General features: G+C 35.2%; 1 protein-coding gene across 1 annotated transcript; it reads left to right on the forward strand.

Moving 5' to 3' along the window:
* Positions 1-8,458: 8,458 nt before the first annotated feature.
* LOC109081936 (tripartite motif-containing protein 16-like) lies at positions 8,459-11,878 on the forward strand. Its single transcript, XM_019096895.2, has 5 exons — positions 8,459-8,619; positions 8,765-9,040; positions 9,304-9,366; positions 10,801-10,848; positions 11,072-11,878. Exons 2-5 carry the CDS (start codon positions 8,782-8,784, stop codon positions 11,581-11,583), a joined length of 882 nt encoding a protein of 293 aa, XP_018952440.1. The 5' UTR covers positions 8,459-8,619; positions 8,765-8,781; the 3' UTR covers positions 11,584-11,878.
* Positions 11,879-16,756: the final 4,878 nt, after the last annotated feature.

A 16,756-nucleotide genomic window follows, 5' to 3' on the forward strand; every position in this document is an offset into this window, starting at 1 on the left:
CTGACCTGCTCTCGTGCCCCACACACTCTGCTTGCATTCATTCACGTTGAGAGGTGATCCCGCCTGGGTAGTGTGATTTATATAGTGTTCTTTCTAATCATACATGGGATCATATAATCACCCAGACCCTGACGCTTTGATTCTAAGCAACATTTCAGAAGTGCCGGTGCGCACAAAAAAGTGTAGGTACTTTAAAGGCTAAAATATAGACGTGCACACTGTGTGTACTGGCCCACTTCAAACACTGAGTTTAATGAGGGCAAAACTAAGCTTTTAAAACATTTGTGTTCTTATAATACTCTTTACAGACTTCTTGACTTAACAGCACTCTGCTGTCCTAACATAATCTGGACCTACTGGAACGCTGTAAAAAAAATACAGAGCATTTTCAGAACTGTATGTTTGTTTTCACGCATCAAGCAACTGTAACAGAACAGCAAAAAATAAAATACAGGCCTGTACAACCCATCCATGACAATTCTTCCCTCCAACACAACTGCCTTTAATGCTTCCACAATGAGGGCATGTCTTCTGGTAGAACTGTGAGCAGGCCTACAACTGCTTCACTGAATTCTGCATCTACATCCACATCCTAAGTAGAAAAAAACAAAAATAGGTACAGTGTGAATTTCTTCATTCCAATACTGTAAATGCTCTAAAAGCATACAGTGACAAAAAAAAATGCTTTTAATTTAACATTTACATATTTCAGAATGGATTAAATCACAGCTCATAAGGGTGAATTATCATTTGCTCAAACGTTTCCTTTGAAATCTGTTTTGTGGACCTATTGCATTCCTTCAGAAGACATGTAATATTACACACAAGTTCTATGGACTACTTTATTATATTTGTATATTGTAAATTATTAACATCATAGAAGTGAATTTAGATTTTTATTTTTTATTTTATTTACAATATGCTATTTTTACTACATGACCTACCATTTAGATTTTAGAGCATTAACTCCTTTGTTATGGAGTGATGGATCACACCCATCATTTACACAATTTTATCTTAATTTAAAGTGTGTAATGCTGACAAGTTTGTTTGTGATCAGTCAACACAATTTCATCAATTTAAGGCATTTACATCACCAATTTCAGTAATCTTTTATTTATTTTTTTATTTATTTTTTCACAAAAGACAAATATAGCATCTACTGCAAAATTACAAAAAGAATATCCAGAACCTTTTATAATTTTTTATAAACTGAACTGTATTCTCAAGGAATAAAACTAAATGATGAGAGCAGAAACTTCAATAATAATACTTACAAAGCACATCCTGTAAAAAACACCAACGGGGCTGGAGTTCTCAGCGGAGCGACTACACACACTGCAAAAAGAGATGTGTTAAAAAACAACACAGAGTGTGTTGATTGCATTTTGACACATATTGTGTAGCTTTTTAATGCACAATGGGTGTTAAAATGTGTAATTCTGGGTAGAATAGCACTTGGTGGAGAGCAGTTTCGATGTATTTTATATAGTAGCCCATAAAGAGCTCTAAAATAAACAAATAAATACAAACAAATAAAAATAAATAAATACAACTTAAAGGGGACCTATTATGCAAAATTCACTTTCACATGTTGTTTGGACATAAATGTGTGTTGGCAGTGTGTGTACACAACCACCCTATAATGATAAGAAATCCACCCACTCCCCATAAGTAATAAGCAGTGTCTCTCAGCATTGCTGCTAATGTGACGTCACATTAGCCACAGGGCCCTCCCACGAAAGTTGACAGACACTGCCGTTTATACATAGAACTGCCCTGAGCGAGTTCACGGTGAGTTGAACACAGTCCACCATTGCTGCACTGACGAGAATGTCTTCCAAACGCTTTAGGTGTTCTGTAGCTGGATATATGAATGCACATAGCTCTCTCCATTTACTCCTGAAATCTGAGCCACTGAAGACGAGGTGGATTCATTTTGTTTTTGATGATACTCCCTCAACTCTACCTAAATTTGTTTATGTCTGCGCAAATCATTTACACCAGACTGCTTTGTGAATGAAGGTCAGTATAAAGCAGGTTTTGCATAAAAGTTTCTCCTGAAGGATGGAGCAGTGCCAACTGTTTGTGATCCAGCTACACCTCTGGAAGAAGTAAGTATCACGCGTTAATTTACCAAATTGCCTTTCTGAAAGACCATCTAGGCACTCTGTAAGACTAATGTTGCTGAAGCTGCCATTGTCTGTCTGTTTGCTACCAGAATGATCGTGAATAGGAAAGTGGGAGTTAAAATTGCAAATGAAAGCAATGTGAAGTCGACCGCTGGAATTAGACGAGCTCAAATTCACAAGTGGGGCTTATAAAGTTTGTAACAGCATGCGATGGCACCATGAGTTATTTTTTATTGTGCTGTGTTCCTGTCTGTGTAATTCATAAAGTGCATTTTTTATATACAGTACAATCAGATGACTGACTTTTAAACCAAGTGCATTTTCTGTAAAGATAACAGGCTTGTACTAATAGTGATGTGTTTATCTGCAAAGGCTAGCACCATTTTGCTGGAGCTTGAAATTTGCATTTAAAGGGGAAGGCATGAAAATGATGCGTTTTGGCTCATACCCTAAAAGTGGCAATTTTAACAAGCTATAAAAAATGAGTTAAAACAATTTTGAGTTAAAACATAACATACACACTCTGGGGACATCAGAGACTTATTTTACATCATGTGTCATGCTTAATAGGTCCCCTTTAAATGTATAAAACCTAGGTTCATGTTTTTATTTTCATTTTTGGCAGCCAATCACTAGTGATGACGAGGTGAAGCCTCATGAAGCTTTATGCTTTTCAGCCAGGTGGTTCACAAAAGGGTTAATTTCTGGAGGTTTAATTTGCTCACAATACCACCTGGTGGCCAAAGAGTGTAAAACAAGCAAATATATTACAGACGGAGGTGTAAAGTCCAGGGGTCAAAAAGTAAAAGTCCTGCCATGTTTATTCCATCCATGTACTCAGACAGCTTTCTGACCCCTGGACTATCCACCTCTGTCTGAAACACAAGAACTACAACTGACTTCAGCCACAGCCTTGGATGAAATGAACTGAAAAAATAAGACATTAAATCTCTCAGGATCTGATTAAACAACTCCACAAACAGCAGCAACAGCAGCTTCACTCATTACTAATCAAAGACAGACTTTATGTCTGCAGAATCTCTTATTGAGAATTAATAGAGGTTTAGATGTTGATGTTTTATTGGTCAAGAAAGAAAGAGAGAAAAAAAAAACACAAGATGCCACCATGATTGTGGTCAAGTTTTGCTTTAATTTGTCTATTGACCCTTTTGGTAATATAAAGTCATTTGCTTCTAAACAATTGCAATTCTGTTCATTGCTGAATCAAAAGCTTGAAGTAACAGATTAGCTTACACTTTCTGCTTATAACTCAGTTGAATGAACATGATGAAGTGGTCTCTTTGGCTTATTGACTGACGTTCAGCTATTACTGAACAGAGAGCTACAAAAAAAATTATTAAACAAATAACACCATAATGCTTCAGTATTGAATATATATATAAGAGTCGATACAGTTCGATATATGTATATCTATTTGTCTATGTATGTATATATATATATATATATATAGAGAGAGAGAGAGAGAGAGAGAGAGAGAGAGAGAGAGAGAGAGAGTTGTATCAGATCTTTTAGACATAAACACTTAAGGCCCAGATATACTTCAAACAAAATTGAAGAACGAACTGATATGACGTCATTTCGAAAGAAAACAGGCCGGAACGAAGTTCGTTTTCAGTTCGTTTCGGCAGTTCGAAACAGCTGACCAAAGCGACCTATCTGGGGGAGTTTGTTTTTGTATTTGAGCTTCCATTGGTCCGTGATGGTTATGCAATCGGTGGGTGTGTTCTGAAACTCCACCTTCTTTGACGTGTGATTTTTTTTCCCAGTTTGTTTCTCATTCAATGGAGGTCAGACAAGAGAGAACAATATCTCCAGCCTAGTCACTAGCAACATGAATACACTGGAGTATCGAATAACTGAGCTGGCACAGATATATCCGCACCTGTATAATCGCTTGTGGAGAGACTTTAAAGATTCAGAGAAAGCATTTAATTTCTAGAAAGAAATTACAACGAAGCATGGTGTTGACGACCCGGAGTTATGCAAAAAGTGACGTAGAAAAACATCCAAGACAAGTTTTCCAAAGCCATGAAAAGAATGAAAGGAAAGAGTAAAGATATAAGGTAGCAAGTACCAAATACATGTTTCAAAAAATTATTACACCATACTGCTGCTGCTGCTGTTGTTCTTTTAATAAGCAAATTTAAAGGGTAGACAATAAATGAAATGCCAAACTAACATACAATAATAAACCTTTGTTTTTATCAAAAGTAAATCATGACAAGTTCTGTTCAGATTGATCAAAAATAACATATAACACAAGTTGTGTAATTATAACACATTAGTGTGTAAAGGTTTCAACACATTTCTGTGTAAAGAGGAATAACACATTAGTCGAGTTAAAGGTAACACAAAATGTGTAGTCCTTATATAAACACAGAGATGTGTTAAAAAAACAACACAGGTTGTGTGTTAAATTAGTATGAATGAAACATACACTGCATGAGTGTTCTATCCTATAGGGGGAGGCTGCAGACCTGGAGCAGGCAGATCTATGGCCCAGACAGTTTCACGGCCCTGTTGTTCCTGATGCGTCCAGTAGGCAGAGGCTGTACAGTATGAGCCATCAGAGCAGAAGTGACACGAATAAGAGGTATGTTAAATAATCACTAACGTTATTATTGTTCAGCAATCGTGCAACGTTGCAACATTTATAGTTGAATTATTAGCTAAGAGTCAATGTCAGTTAATTTTAATATGTTAATAGATAGGTCTATAAATGCCTGCATGATACTCGTCTATGAAGAGGTTTGAGTACATGCGTAAATTTTTTTCACATTATTTTATATCAGCTGTAGTATATTTTAGACATTTTAGAGAGTTTCTTCATTTCATATTTGAATGCCAAGTGGTAGTCTGCTTATTTTTTCGTTTTACTCTCACAGGGCAAAGGCATATACACTGCCAACATGCATGTTATGTCACAATCTTCTAGCCTCTCCAGTCAGTACTGAATGCATAAATTATACAATTTGACATCTACCATAATTCAGAAGTAAAATAAAAGGTATTCTTTATTGGTGTTATTTGTGTTTTTTAGGATAATGCTTTCATGAAGGATGCCCTTGTGTTCCCTGTATGACCACAAGCCATTGGCCCAGATCATTATCTGTTATGTGTAAGATTTTACATGGTGTAGCTCATAAGTTGTGGTTTGGAGGGATTGTTCTTTTATGCTGGTTTTACGGAGGGTGATTTTACCCCAATATCATAAGGCAATGATCATATACTCCCTGAATTCTCCTATTAAGCGTACCCGGATATTAGAATATTTGCATCGTAAATCGATTTCCGCATTTTCAAAACAAGTATTACAAACTGGCAGCCTTCTCTTGTTCTCGTAATAAAACTAAGGGGGTGCTTATCTTAGTCAATAGGAGGTTAGATTTAACTATTGAACATAATGGGAATGATGATGAGGGTAGATTTGTTTTCATACGCTGTAAAATACATAATGACAGGTTAGCACTGGTCTCCATTTACTGCCCGAATGAGGAAGATTTTTTACAAATATTTTCAGATTGATTGTTCTTTAGTGATGGATGGTGATTTTAATGCTGTCTTAAATCCTGCACTGGATAAATCTCACCCTAATGCTACAGCTAACTCATCCTCTTAGTTACTGAATAAATTTATTGCAGAACTTAATGTAAACAATCTTCAGAGAACCGTGGAATGGAATCGTGAATTAACAGATTTTGACTTATCGGTCGACTGGGAGAGGGTGTGGTCTAATCTAATCTAATCTTAACTTGTAAAAACTTGGATCATCATTTTATCCATTTCAAAGTCATCCATAGAGCATATATAACTCCTTACAAAAGGTTTAAAATGAAACTGCAATCAACCTATAACTGCCATATCTGTACCACTGTATCATCAGGTACTTTTCTCCGTATGTTTTGGGAATGTCCAATTGTTGTCAACCTATGGACTCATGTGAATTCTGTTTTATCCTTTTTACTACAACTTGATTACGTGTCTAATCCATGTTTATGTCTTCTCAATGACGATTCTAACTCCCGTATAAGTCTATTAAAGAAGAGAATGTTGTTTGCTGGTTTTACAGCTGCAAAGAAGACAATAATACAAAATTGATTTACTCTGCACATGTGTGCAAAAACATTTTGGATTCATAGCCTCCTTAAAATAGTGACTTGTGAATTTACAAATGTATGTATGTATATGTCTAAACCCAGCACGAATTAACAAGGCTAAACATCTATTTTGGACTATATAAAGGAATGACCATAAAAAGTTTTTTTTTTTATCTTCTTCTTCTTCTTTCAGATTGTAAAAAGAATTATGTGTCTGTTGCTCCCCCTTCCCTGTTTTGTTTATTTGAATGGATATTGTTTTGTTGAATTAAAAACAATAAAAAAATTGATTACAAAAAAAAGAGATTGTAAAACAAGCAGATACATTACAGATGACCTGATGTGATCTGTGATACACTGTATTTTGCGCCAGCTTAGAAAAACGGTGAATAAAAAAAATCAATTTCCACATAGACTAATCTATTTATAAAAAATAAATGTGTATTTTCTGGTGGTATATAATGCTTGTATAACACAACTGTATAATAAACGTAGCCTATTGGCTTGAAATGAATGCGGCTATAAAATGTGTGTAAATCAATTCTTCGGTCATAATAGGCAGTGGACAACTGGAAAGTAGCTGGGTTTAACTGGGCAGAGGGAAGCCCTTATGAAAATTAACCATGGTTTTACTATAGTAAAAGTGTAGTAATTATGGTTTTTGGCATATTTAGTACTATTTTTATAACCATAGTTTTACTACAAATACCATGATTAAACTATGGTAAGTGTAGCAAAATCATGGTTAATTTGTGGTTACCGTGGTTTTTATTATAGTAACCATGTTTTTTTTTTTTTTTTTTTTTTTTTTTTTTTTTTTAGTAAAACCATGGTTTTTAGGTTTAATTTGTAGTAAAACCAGGTACAACGTGAGCTACAGTATTTACTGTAAATGAGCATGTTAGCCAACGTCCCTTATGGTCATTTCATGTGACGGGATGTCTGGACGAAGGCTTGCAGGAACAACAATCTTCTCACCATTGAAGATTAATCCACACAGGTGAGAAAGCTCATTCCAGTGGATCCAGGGGACATTTTCCTCTCTTTTCCTCAGGCAGAACTCTTTTTATACGACTCCTTTAAATGGCTGAAATTGTGGATCCTTTCTTTTTTCCTTCTTCTTTTTTGAGCTCTGATTTCTTCCAACTTTGAGTCACTTACAGGAAGACTGAATATTGAATGTATATACTTTCACTAAGGCTTGTATCCTTGTCAGATAGTGACTTTCTGGACAGTTTGACTGTGACAGGAATATCCTCACCTGGCTGATGTATACGATGACGTTGTAGAGTTCATATCGTAACTGTTTTAACTGTTGTAACTGTCATTTTATGGTGTAATATGTTGCCAAAGGATTTAAAAATCCTTAAGATACCCTTTTTTATAATAAATGTATTATTATTTAATCACGCTATTTCAGTAAAATTTGAGTTTAACCTATTGGTACACAGAATTTTATTAAATGTGCTCATATTTGCTTTTGTGATAAATTTGTTATTAATGGCCAGTTTGTGTCTTGTAAATGTGATTTGTCTTTAAATGGAATGTTTTAACTTACCCACATACCCATTTAAGAAATAATCAGTATTGATACCAATATTGTTTTAATTGTAACAAAAAATATTGATATCATATTGAACTTCTTGTACTTATAGAGTTCATCTCGTAACTGTTCGCATAATTACAGTCCTTCTTAACAAGCTCAGAACGCTCATGATCTCATGGAATTATAATGTGCAAATAACACATTTGCTTTGGGCTCAACATAATACGATCTTTGCTCTGCCTGCAGTCAGTGATCATGTATTAAATTGGCTCTTCAAACCTACATTTTCATTCTTTTTTTCCCCAGAGGTCCTGAACATTATCTCTGTGTGCTGTTTGAACTTGCACCATGCTTCAGGCAGATTGGCTGCTTCCCAGTTCATTGCAGGTGTTTGAACTCCGGCAACATCCATCCTTGCTCATAAAGTCTGTTTACACTGACACAATGTCATGTTTGGGGTGTTATTATGAGGAGTACAAAGATTACCTAGATACAAGTATACTTTATAATTAAACATGAATTTATTAACTGTGTTAACATCTCTTGAGCAGAGGGAGGATTATTGATGAACAATGTTGTATTCTTCATAATACATATTGACAGGTGTTACTGACCAATGAGAAGAAACCACATACTGCCTCTGACATCTGATTTGGCTTACACGTCACAACACAAAACACTCATGTCACTTGAAAAACCAGTTTAATTTGTTTCCTGTAAGGTTTTGGTTTAGTTTAAACTAAAACTTTCCGAAGGACAAGTTTCAAGGACAAGGGCGCATGTACAGAACAAGAAACGTATACAAACGTCCTAATTTTTCATGGTAAGTTAGTAAATACACAGTTCACTAAGAATGTATCACAATAGTTTTTTTTTTTTTCATTAATAAACAATTATATAACCATTTCAAAGTACATACAGCTGTTTAACACAAATCAGATGACAGTTACTGACTACTTATTCTGCAGGAGTGAATCGGTGAAAGATGATGGCGTATGTTCCAGAGCGGCTTCTGGCCACTCTGGATGATCTAGACACAGAAGGACTGAAGAGGTTTAAATGGTTCTTAAAGAATCATAAGATCCTTTCAGCTGCTGCTCTGGAGAAGGCAGACACTACTGACACAGTAGATCTGCTGCTAAAGCGCTTTGGACCAGAAGAAGCTGAGAAGATCACGGTGGACATCCTGCGGAAGATGAACCATAACAACCTGGCTAATGAGTTAGAGAACAAACAAAAGCAAGGTAACCGTTTGAAGTGAAACTGAAATTAAATGTGCCATTAAAAAAATAAATAAAATAAAATGGAATTTAATGTGCCATTAAAAAAATAAATAAAATAAAAATTGAAATTAATTTCCCTGTAAATAAATAAAATAAAAATTGAAATTAATTTTTTTTTTCATATATATGTTGGCTTTAAGCTGAAGTTTTCCTCTTTGCTTTGCTGATGTGTTTATGTGGTTTAATTTTACTGTATCATTCTGATCTGTTTCTCTCTCACACAGATCAGGCTGACAGCAGCATTGAGGATCCTGTGCTTGTTGGACCCAAATCAAAACTGATGAGAGGTAAATATCGATTACTGTCTGTACAGAGAAACCCAAAATTTGAGTTAGTTCTTACAGATGTGGCCTTTAAGAAGGCACAATTTGTCAAGTGTGATCTTGGTGATTCCCACATTAGGTCTGTTGTGCAGATGCTCTTTAACATTTCAAGTTATTAATGTTTAGTCTTGAATCAATCTTTAAATCTCTCATAGGTTTATAGATGATTACATTATAGGCTAGTTACACATTGAATTAACATAATTTTCTGATAGTGTTTGATAAATTAACAGCACGTTTAATGTTGAGAAAACAACATTACAACATATTTATTCAAGAATAAATAGCATATTCACAATATAATGTGAATAAGAAATAATAATTGACACCAATGATACTATTAGTGTAGTATAAGTAATACTAATAATTTAGTAAAAAGCACTTGAGAGATCTGTTTGCAATACTACCATTTATGTATTAAGATTTTTTACTATCAAAATCATGTATTTGCCTGTGTGTATAGAAGCCTGCGTGAGAATGAAATGTGTGGACATATGGCAAAGTTGCACGTCCAGTTTTGAAATTAGACAAAATATACGATGGGGCCTCTTCATTTCATAAAACATAAATTGAGGCCTCCTGTCTGCTACGACTATGTATGAAATGTACAGAACACGCCTTGAGAAAAAACTGTATAAAAGAGTGTGTAGTCACAGACTCTTTAGATTCTCTGCAGTCTCTCGGCTTCATTATCACTGATAATAAATTCTCTCAAGACCTCAAGACTTTGAGAGTGATTTCTCACAGAAGCAACAAAAGCCACCACAATCAGCAAAATATTGATTTTGAAGGCACTGAAAATGATTGTTTTGAGAATATGGCTGAGATTGTGTATATGATCCAGATGCTGAATGTACTGGGGGAAAGCGCTCTGACAATGACAGTGATGCTAAAATCATCTGCTCAAACTGAACCCTTACAAGTTTCCAAATATGATGAAATATGCTTTATTTTATTCTTTCATAATTTTTATTTTATTCTTTTGCATGCTATGTGGGGGGCTCCGTGCATATAATACAACTGCTAATGCATAAAAGTAATCCATACAACTTCAGTGCTTTAACCCAAGTCTTCTGAAGCAATGGGATTTGTATGATGGACAGAATGAAACCCGAGTAATATTCTCTCATATTAAATCAAATCTTTAATCAGTTCATGTATACAGTCATGATTTGGGCTCCGTAAACAGCAGAGACATTTTTCAAAATATCCTTTCACTGTTGGAGAATTTTTTTTTTTTTTTTTTCTGTTGGAGAAGACAAGCTCAAAAAGATCTTGTGTGATTTCATAAATGAGATATTCATGTAGAACATCATATTAGAAATGTCTTGGGAATGGGTGCAGGGATAATTTTCTCTTGCCATGAGAATCACACTGTCCATGTCTTGATTTCCACAGTCACAGTCACCAACATTGTTCCCAGGATCAGGAACGACTTCCTACAATGTAAGTCAGTAAGAAAACAAGCAGTAAATCTCACTTTTGTGTTCTTGTTCTGCCTATAAAGGTTAAAGAAAACATGACACGAGAGTTTTAATTGATGCAGTAAGTGATGATTTGCTTAGGATACCTGGTAATCTGATGATACACTGAACATGAAGAGTTCAGCTGCATGAAATGTTCAAACAGATTCATAATTCCTGATCGTGATGTGTTTTATCTCCATCAGATTCCCATCAGTTCACTCTGGATCCAAACACAGTGAATAAACGCCTCCGTCTGTCTGAGAGCAACAGAGTGATTACATTCTCTGACACAGTCCAGTCGTATCCTGATCATCCAGACAGATTTGATCTTTGGGAGCAAGTGTTGTGTAGAGAGAGTGTGTGTGGACGCTGTTACTGGGAGATTGAGTGGAGTGGACGTGTGTATATATCAGTCTCATATAAGAGCATCAACAGGAAGGGAGGTGTTGAGTGTGTGTTTGGACGTAATGATCAGTCCTGGAGTCTGTACTGCTCTTCCTCCAGTTATTCATTCAGACACAAAAACATAGAGACTGATCTCCATGTAAAGACCATCAGCAGGAGAATAGGAGTGTATGTGGATCACAGTGTAGGAACTCTGTCCTTCTACAGTGTCTCTCACACAATGAGCCTCATCCACACAGTCCAGACCACATTCACTCAGCCGCTCTATGCTGGGTTTACTGTTTATAAAGGATCAGTGAAACTGTGTTGATGAATCAGTATAGATTATAGAGAGTCTCTTTTTTTCTCTTAAGGACATTAATACTGCACCTGAGCCTCTGTCACTGAAATAACATGTCAGAATTAATGTGTGGAATAAATCCTTTACATAGACAAACATTCTTCTCATTATAAGAAGAGAAACTATTGAACCAATCTGCAATAAACAAGAAACTGTGTCAGTAAACACCTTCAGGAAACAATGAGCTCTTACACAAAACTAACTTTCCAATTCAAGGGTAACAAATGTAAACAAAATAAATGAATAAATACATTAAATTAAATTATTTTTTGTTGTGTTTAATTAAATTTTGTTGTATTTCTGTTCATATTTACATGTTCCTTAAGTTTCATTTTTAACCTTAATTACTCCCTCTTATTGTTTCCTTAGTTAATGATTGTTGTCACCTATCGACTCTTTTAGGTCCCTTTTTTCGCTCTTGTTTATTTATACACATGGTTCTTCAATTCTTTGTTGGTTCAGAGTTAAATATGATTAAATTATCTGTGTAGTCTTGTGAATATTCTCTGTGTTGATTAAAATATTCTTTGTGATATATCATGCATCTTTTCAGTAACAATATTTACATGACAGATGAACCGACCTGAATCTTAAACAAGAGAGACTGTTACTTGCAGAACAGCCAGACACTGTATTTATACGATGACATTTGCTGAGATCATTAGAGATTCACACCTCTCATCTGGGGCTGGCGAGAGCCTTGACCAGATGTTACTGCACTCTCAGAAATAAAGGTGCAACAGCTGTCACTGGGGCGGTACCTTTTCAAAAGGTACATATTTGTACCTAAAGGGTCCATTTTGGTACCTTAAAGGTCCATATTGCTACTTAAAGTGTACATATTAGAACCTAATAGGTACAAAAGTGTACCTTTTGAAAAGGTACTGCCCCAGTGACAGCTGTTGTATCTTTATTTCTGAGAGTGTGTTGGGGGAGGATCATTGTCCCTTTGCTGAGTTTGTGGATTGTATACCCTATGGTTGTGTGCATTCTCTCTTACCGTGGGAGTCACCAAGGACAACAAAACACCTTCTCTGACTCCTTGGCCCATTTTCCATCTCCAGCAGCCATCTCTCTGATGGGACGGGACTCAACATCCCTGTCTGGAGTGTCCTATAGAGAGCATGAAAGATCTTCTATTGTGAACCTGAGTTCAACACCTGAGCAAATGCCCACCACGGACCATGAGCGAGAGCCATCTCTTACCACCGAGCCAGAGCCAACCACTGGGTCCATCCTGGAGTCTGTATTGTGAGGTCAGTCCTCTTCTGAGCAGGTTGAGATGCACTGGCTCATCTGTTTTACTGCAAAGTCAGCTCCCACCATCGACATCACCCCTGAACTCAATGAAGAAATCCTGTAGCGGGTCCAGTCCCATCTTGTCACCTGCCCACACTGTTTTCCCTGCTTTCACCGCTGGTTCCATCTAGTCCACTGGATTCATCTGCTCCACTGATGCCTCTCAGCTCCCATCGTTGTCATCAGGGACGGGCAGTATTTCACTACATTTATTTAAAATATGTATTTGAAATATAAAATACTATTACCAGATTTTCTACAAATACCATGGTTAAACTATGATTAGTGTAGCAAAAACATGGTTACTTTGTGGTTTAACTATTATAACCATGTTTATATATTTATTTATTTTATTATTATTATTTTTTTTAATTTTCATAAGGGAAACCATCAGAAAGCAGCGGTGAAAGGAAGTAGTTTGCTGAGTAGTTTGTCAAATACTCGTCTCATAAAAAGTTTGTGAATAAACTAATTTCTTCACATATAAACTAATTTGGTTGTTGGTCATTTTGGAGGAGATGTGTGAAAATGTTTTTAAGTACACTTCTTAAACCCACACAAAAGCTACTACTGTGCAAAAGTCTTAGGCTACTAGTATTTTCACCAACAAAAAATGGTTTTAAGTTATTTCTATCTTTTGTTGTGTGTCAGTAGGAAATATCAGTTTACATTTCAAACATTATATTTACCATTAATTGTAATAATCCAGTGAGATTTTTGTATGCACAAGTAATCTGACAACAGCCAGTGTTCCACAGAGATCTGATCTCAAGAAACCAACCTGTAAAGCTATATAGTACAGTGAAAAGTTTGGCACTTGTGTAAAAAATACTGTAAAATGAGGATGCTGTCAAAAATAATGCCATAAATAGATTTTCTTTATCAGTTAACTTCTATTAACTAAATCAAATCAACATTTGGTGTGACCACCCTTTGCGTTTAAAACAGCTTTTGCCCTAGGTGCATTTGCTCATAGTTATTCAGGTACATTTGTAGGTTTCTTGAAGCGTCTTTGAGACATTGCCACAGTTCTTCTGGGTTTAGTCTGTCTCAGTTTTTTCTGTTTCTTCAGGCCCCCCGCAAAGAACGAGATGGGGCCCCTCCCACCAGCAGTGATGTCATGTAGCTACGAAAACTTATTGTCCGCCTGCTGCAAGTATACTGCTGAGTCCGTCTCTCCCATTTACATAACTGATTTATCAGTCATGAATGTGGTGAATTATCATTGCATTGATGCATTTCATATAGGCTAATGGCCAACATGTTTCAGTTCAAACACTGTCCTACATAAGACTCACTAACTGTTTAAAAAAACTATACAAGCAAAAGTCTTGTTCATGTCTTTCAGTATATGAACAGTAAAAAAAAAATAAAAAATTAAATTTATTAAAGTAATAGATGTATATGATACATTTTGAGGGTATTTATATTTGTGTTAATTTTTGAACTTTTGAAATTAACTTATTTATTATTTTTATTAACTGACAACCACAAACAAGCAAAAACAAATTCTGAATCCTTCGTGCTCTCCGAGCATTTTGGTGTGCAAAGTCTTTGACTGCAGGTTATTGTCAATGTTGCGAGCGTGGAGAATCCTATTACTTACAGCTAAACTGGGGAGTCTTCTTTCTTGTAACATTGTGCACTAGAGAAATGTCTTGATCACTTTCAATTTCGAGAACGAACGATTAATTGCGTGACAAAATCTGGTGACAAGTCGTCAGTGAACTTCTAAAGCGTTTGCCATTGAAACAGGTCATTGTCAGTGAAGCGCAGCAGCAGACCAGGGCACAAAAACGTATAAATATATTTCACTTAAATCATTAACAGATTAACAAAATGAAAGGAAAAAAAATGTGCTGAGTTTCTATTCATTGTGACGTGATCCAAAGTTCACATAAAGGAATATGAGGGTGGAAAGCCGTTCTCTATTTTTCAAAAGTTTACAGTTTTCTTTTCTTTTCATTCTTTCTTTCTTTATTGTCATCATCATTATTATTATCACTTTACAGTGATGAATGATGTCTTGCTTGTTTGACAAACCAGCGTTGGTATCTGACTAAATTACAATTAACATTTGGGAAAACAATGCAGTGATCGCACTGGCGCCTCATGTGCGCACACAACATTTTTGCTCCCTTGACTTCGCAGCCTGTTTATTGTCAAAACAAAACACCTACAAAGAAACATATAAAAGTTACAATGCTCAGTTGAAATAGTCCTTTGTTGCGTTCAGCATGACCAGAGCATCACTGTGTTGTTACAGCCTTTGTGAAGGATGATGATTTACGTAGATAATGCGAGCTGAGTGTAAAACCCATATGTAATAAATATTATTTTAGCATCCAAATACGTTGCAAATATGGAAACATTTGTATTTGTGCCAAACGAGAGGTATAGGCTTCAGTTTCCCTTTAAATTAATTTATTTTTGGCTTGACGTTTATATAGCCTAAATACTGTTAAATACAGAGGATTTGTTGTAAAGGGAAGGGAATAAAATAGCCTGTGTTTATAATGTTTGTAAACATTTTGATTTTTCGGTATTTTAGCCTACATTATTTCTGAATGTAATAATAAAATGTGACATAGGCCTATATTTTTTTCCTCTCAAAACACTCTCATATGCTAAACACTCTCAAATTTTATACAAGTAGCGTTTTTTATCCACGCAGCAAACATTTTAAATATATTGAAAAAAATGCTTTAATGTCTTTAAAGTTTTGACTGGGAAATCTTTTTTTTTTTTCCTCATTTAAAACATCTGGCCAAAATCTAGAAAAGATGAAGCTGGCTATGACTAAGCCAATTTAGGCTACAAAATCAAAATCAAGACATTTTTTTCTACTCTATCTCTCTACTCTTTTTCTATATATATATTTATAAACTTGGTTTACTGTTATGTGTCTAAATGTTGGGCCATCTCAGTTATATAATGCTAATGGGTGAATCCTCTGTCTGGTGACTGCACTGTTAGCAATTAATACATTTCACAACAACGCATTGTATTCATGTTTTTATTGTAAATCCAAATGCATGATGGGAAATTGACAGACAGTCGTTTAATATTATTTTAATTACACCGTAGAAGCATTATTTTACAGCCTCGTCTGAGCCTGGTTTCTCCTAAGGTTTTTTTCTCCATTTCTGTCACTGATGAAGTTTTGGTTCCTTGCCGTTGTCGCCTCTGGCTTGTTTAGTTGGGGACACTTAATTTCCAGCGATATCGTCGACTTGATTGCATAGACACTTTTTAAACTGAACTGAGCTGGATGATGACATTGAATTCAATGATGAACTGCCTTTTTGCTTTAATGACACATTATTTTCCTATTTAATGCTGTTCAGTTGCTTTGTTACAGTCTGTATTGTTAAAAGCGCTATATAAATAAAGGTGACTTGACTATAAAATTCAAAGTATTACATTAGGACAACGTGTTATTATTTTATCTTAAAATCACTTTAATACCCAATATTAACAAACCTATAGCATTTTTCATTCAAATATTTTTCAATTAATTTTCTCAAGTGCCCAAATGTCAAAATTAGTACAATATATTTTATTGAAAAATGATACAAAACATTATTGCATTTTTATGACACATATTTTTGTGTTGTTTGCTCTAGCTCCCTCCTTTACTATAAATCAATGTGAACATCTGTCTGCTAAATTTATTAATGCAGCTTTACAGTAATAATGATATAATGATATTGTATCAAACAGTATTGTGACTGAGGATAATAATGGGATACTATAGGCAAAAATTTAGTTTAATACTTAACTAAAAAAAAAAAACAAACAAACAAAAAAATACAGTAGCCTATTTACGATGAAACTGACTTGA

Source organism: Cyprinus carpio, chromosome A22 (genome assembly GCF_018340385.1).
Source record: "Cyprinus carpio isolate SPL01 chromosome A22, ASM1834038v1, whole genome shotgun sequence".
NCBI classification, from domain to species: domain Eukaryota; kingdom Metazoa; phylum Chordata; class Actinopteri; order Cypriniformes; family Cyprinidae; genus Cyprinus; species Cyprinus carpio.

Bases quoted from the DNA above. Each gene is read 5' to 3' on its own strand.
- LOC109081936 (XM_019096895.2), top strand. From the start codon at position 8,782: ATGATGGCGTATGTTCCAGAGCGGCTTCTGGCCACTCTGGATGATCTA. The intron at 9,041-9,303 runs GTAACCGTTTGA...TCTCTCACACAG, and splicing joins AGAGAACAAACAAAAGCAAG to ATCAGGCTGACAGCAGCATT. The intron at 10,849-11,071 runs GTAAGTCAGTAA...TATCTCCATCAG, and splicing joins CAGGAACGACTTCCTACAAT to ATTCCCATCAGTTCACTCTG.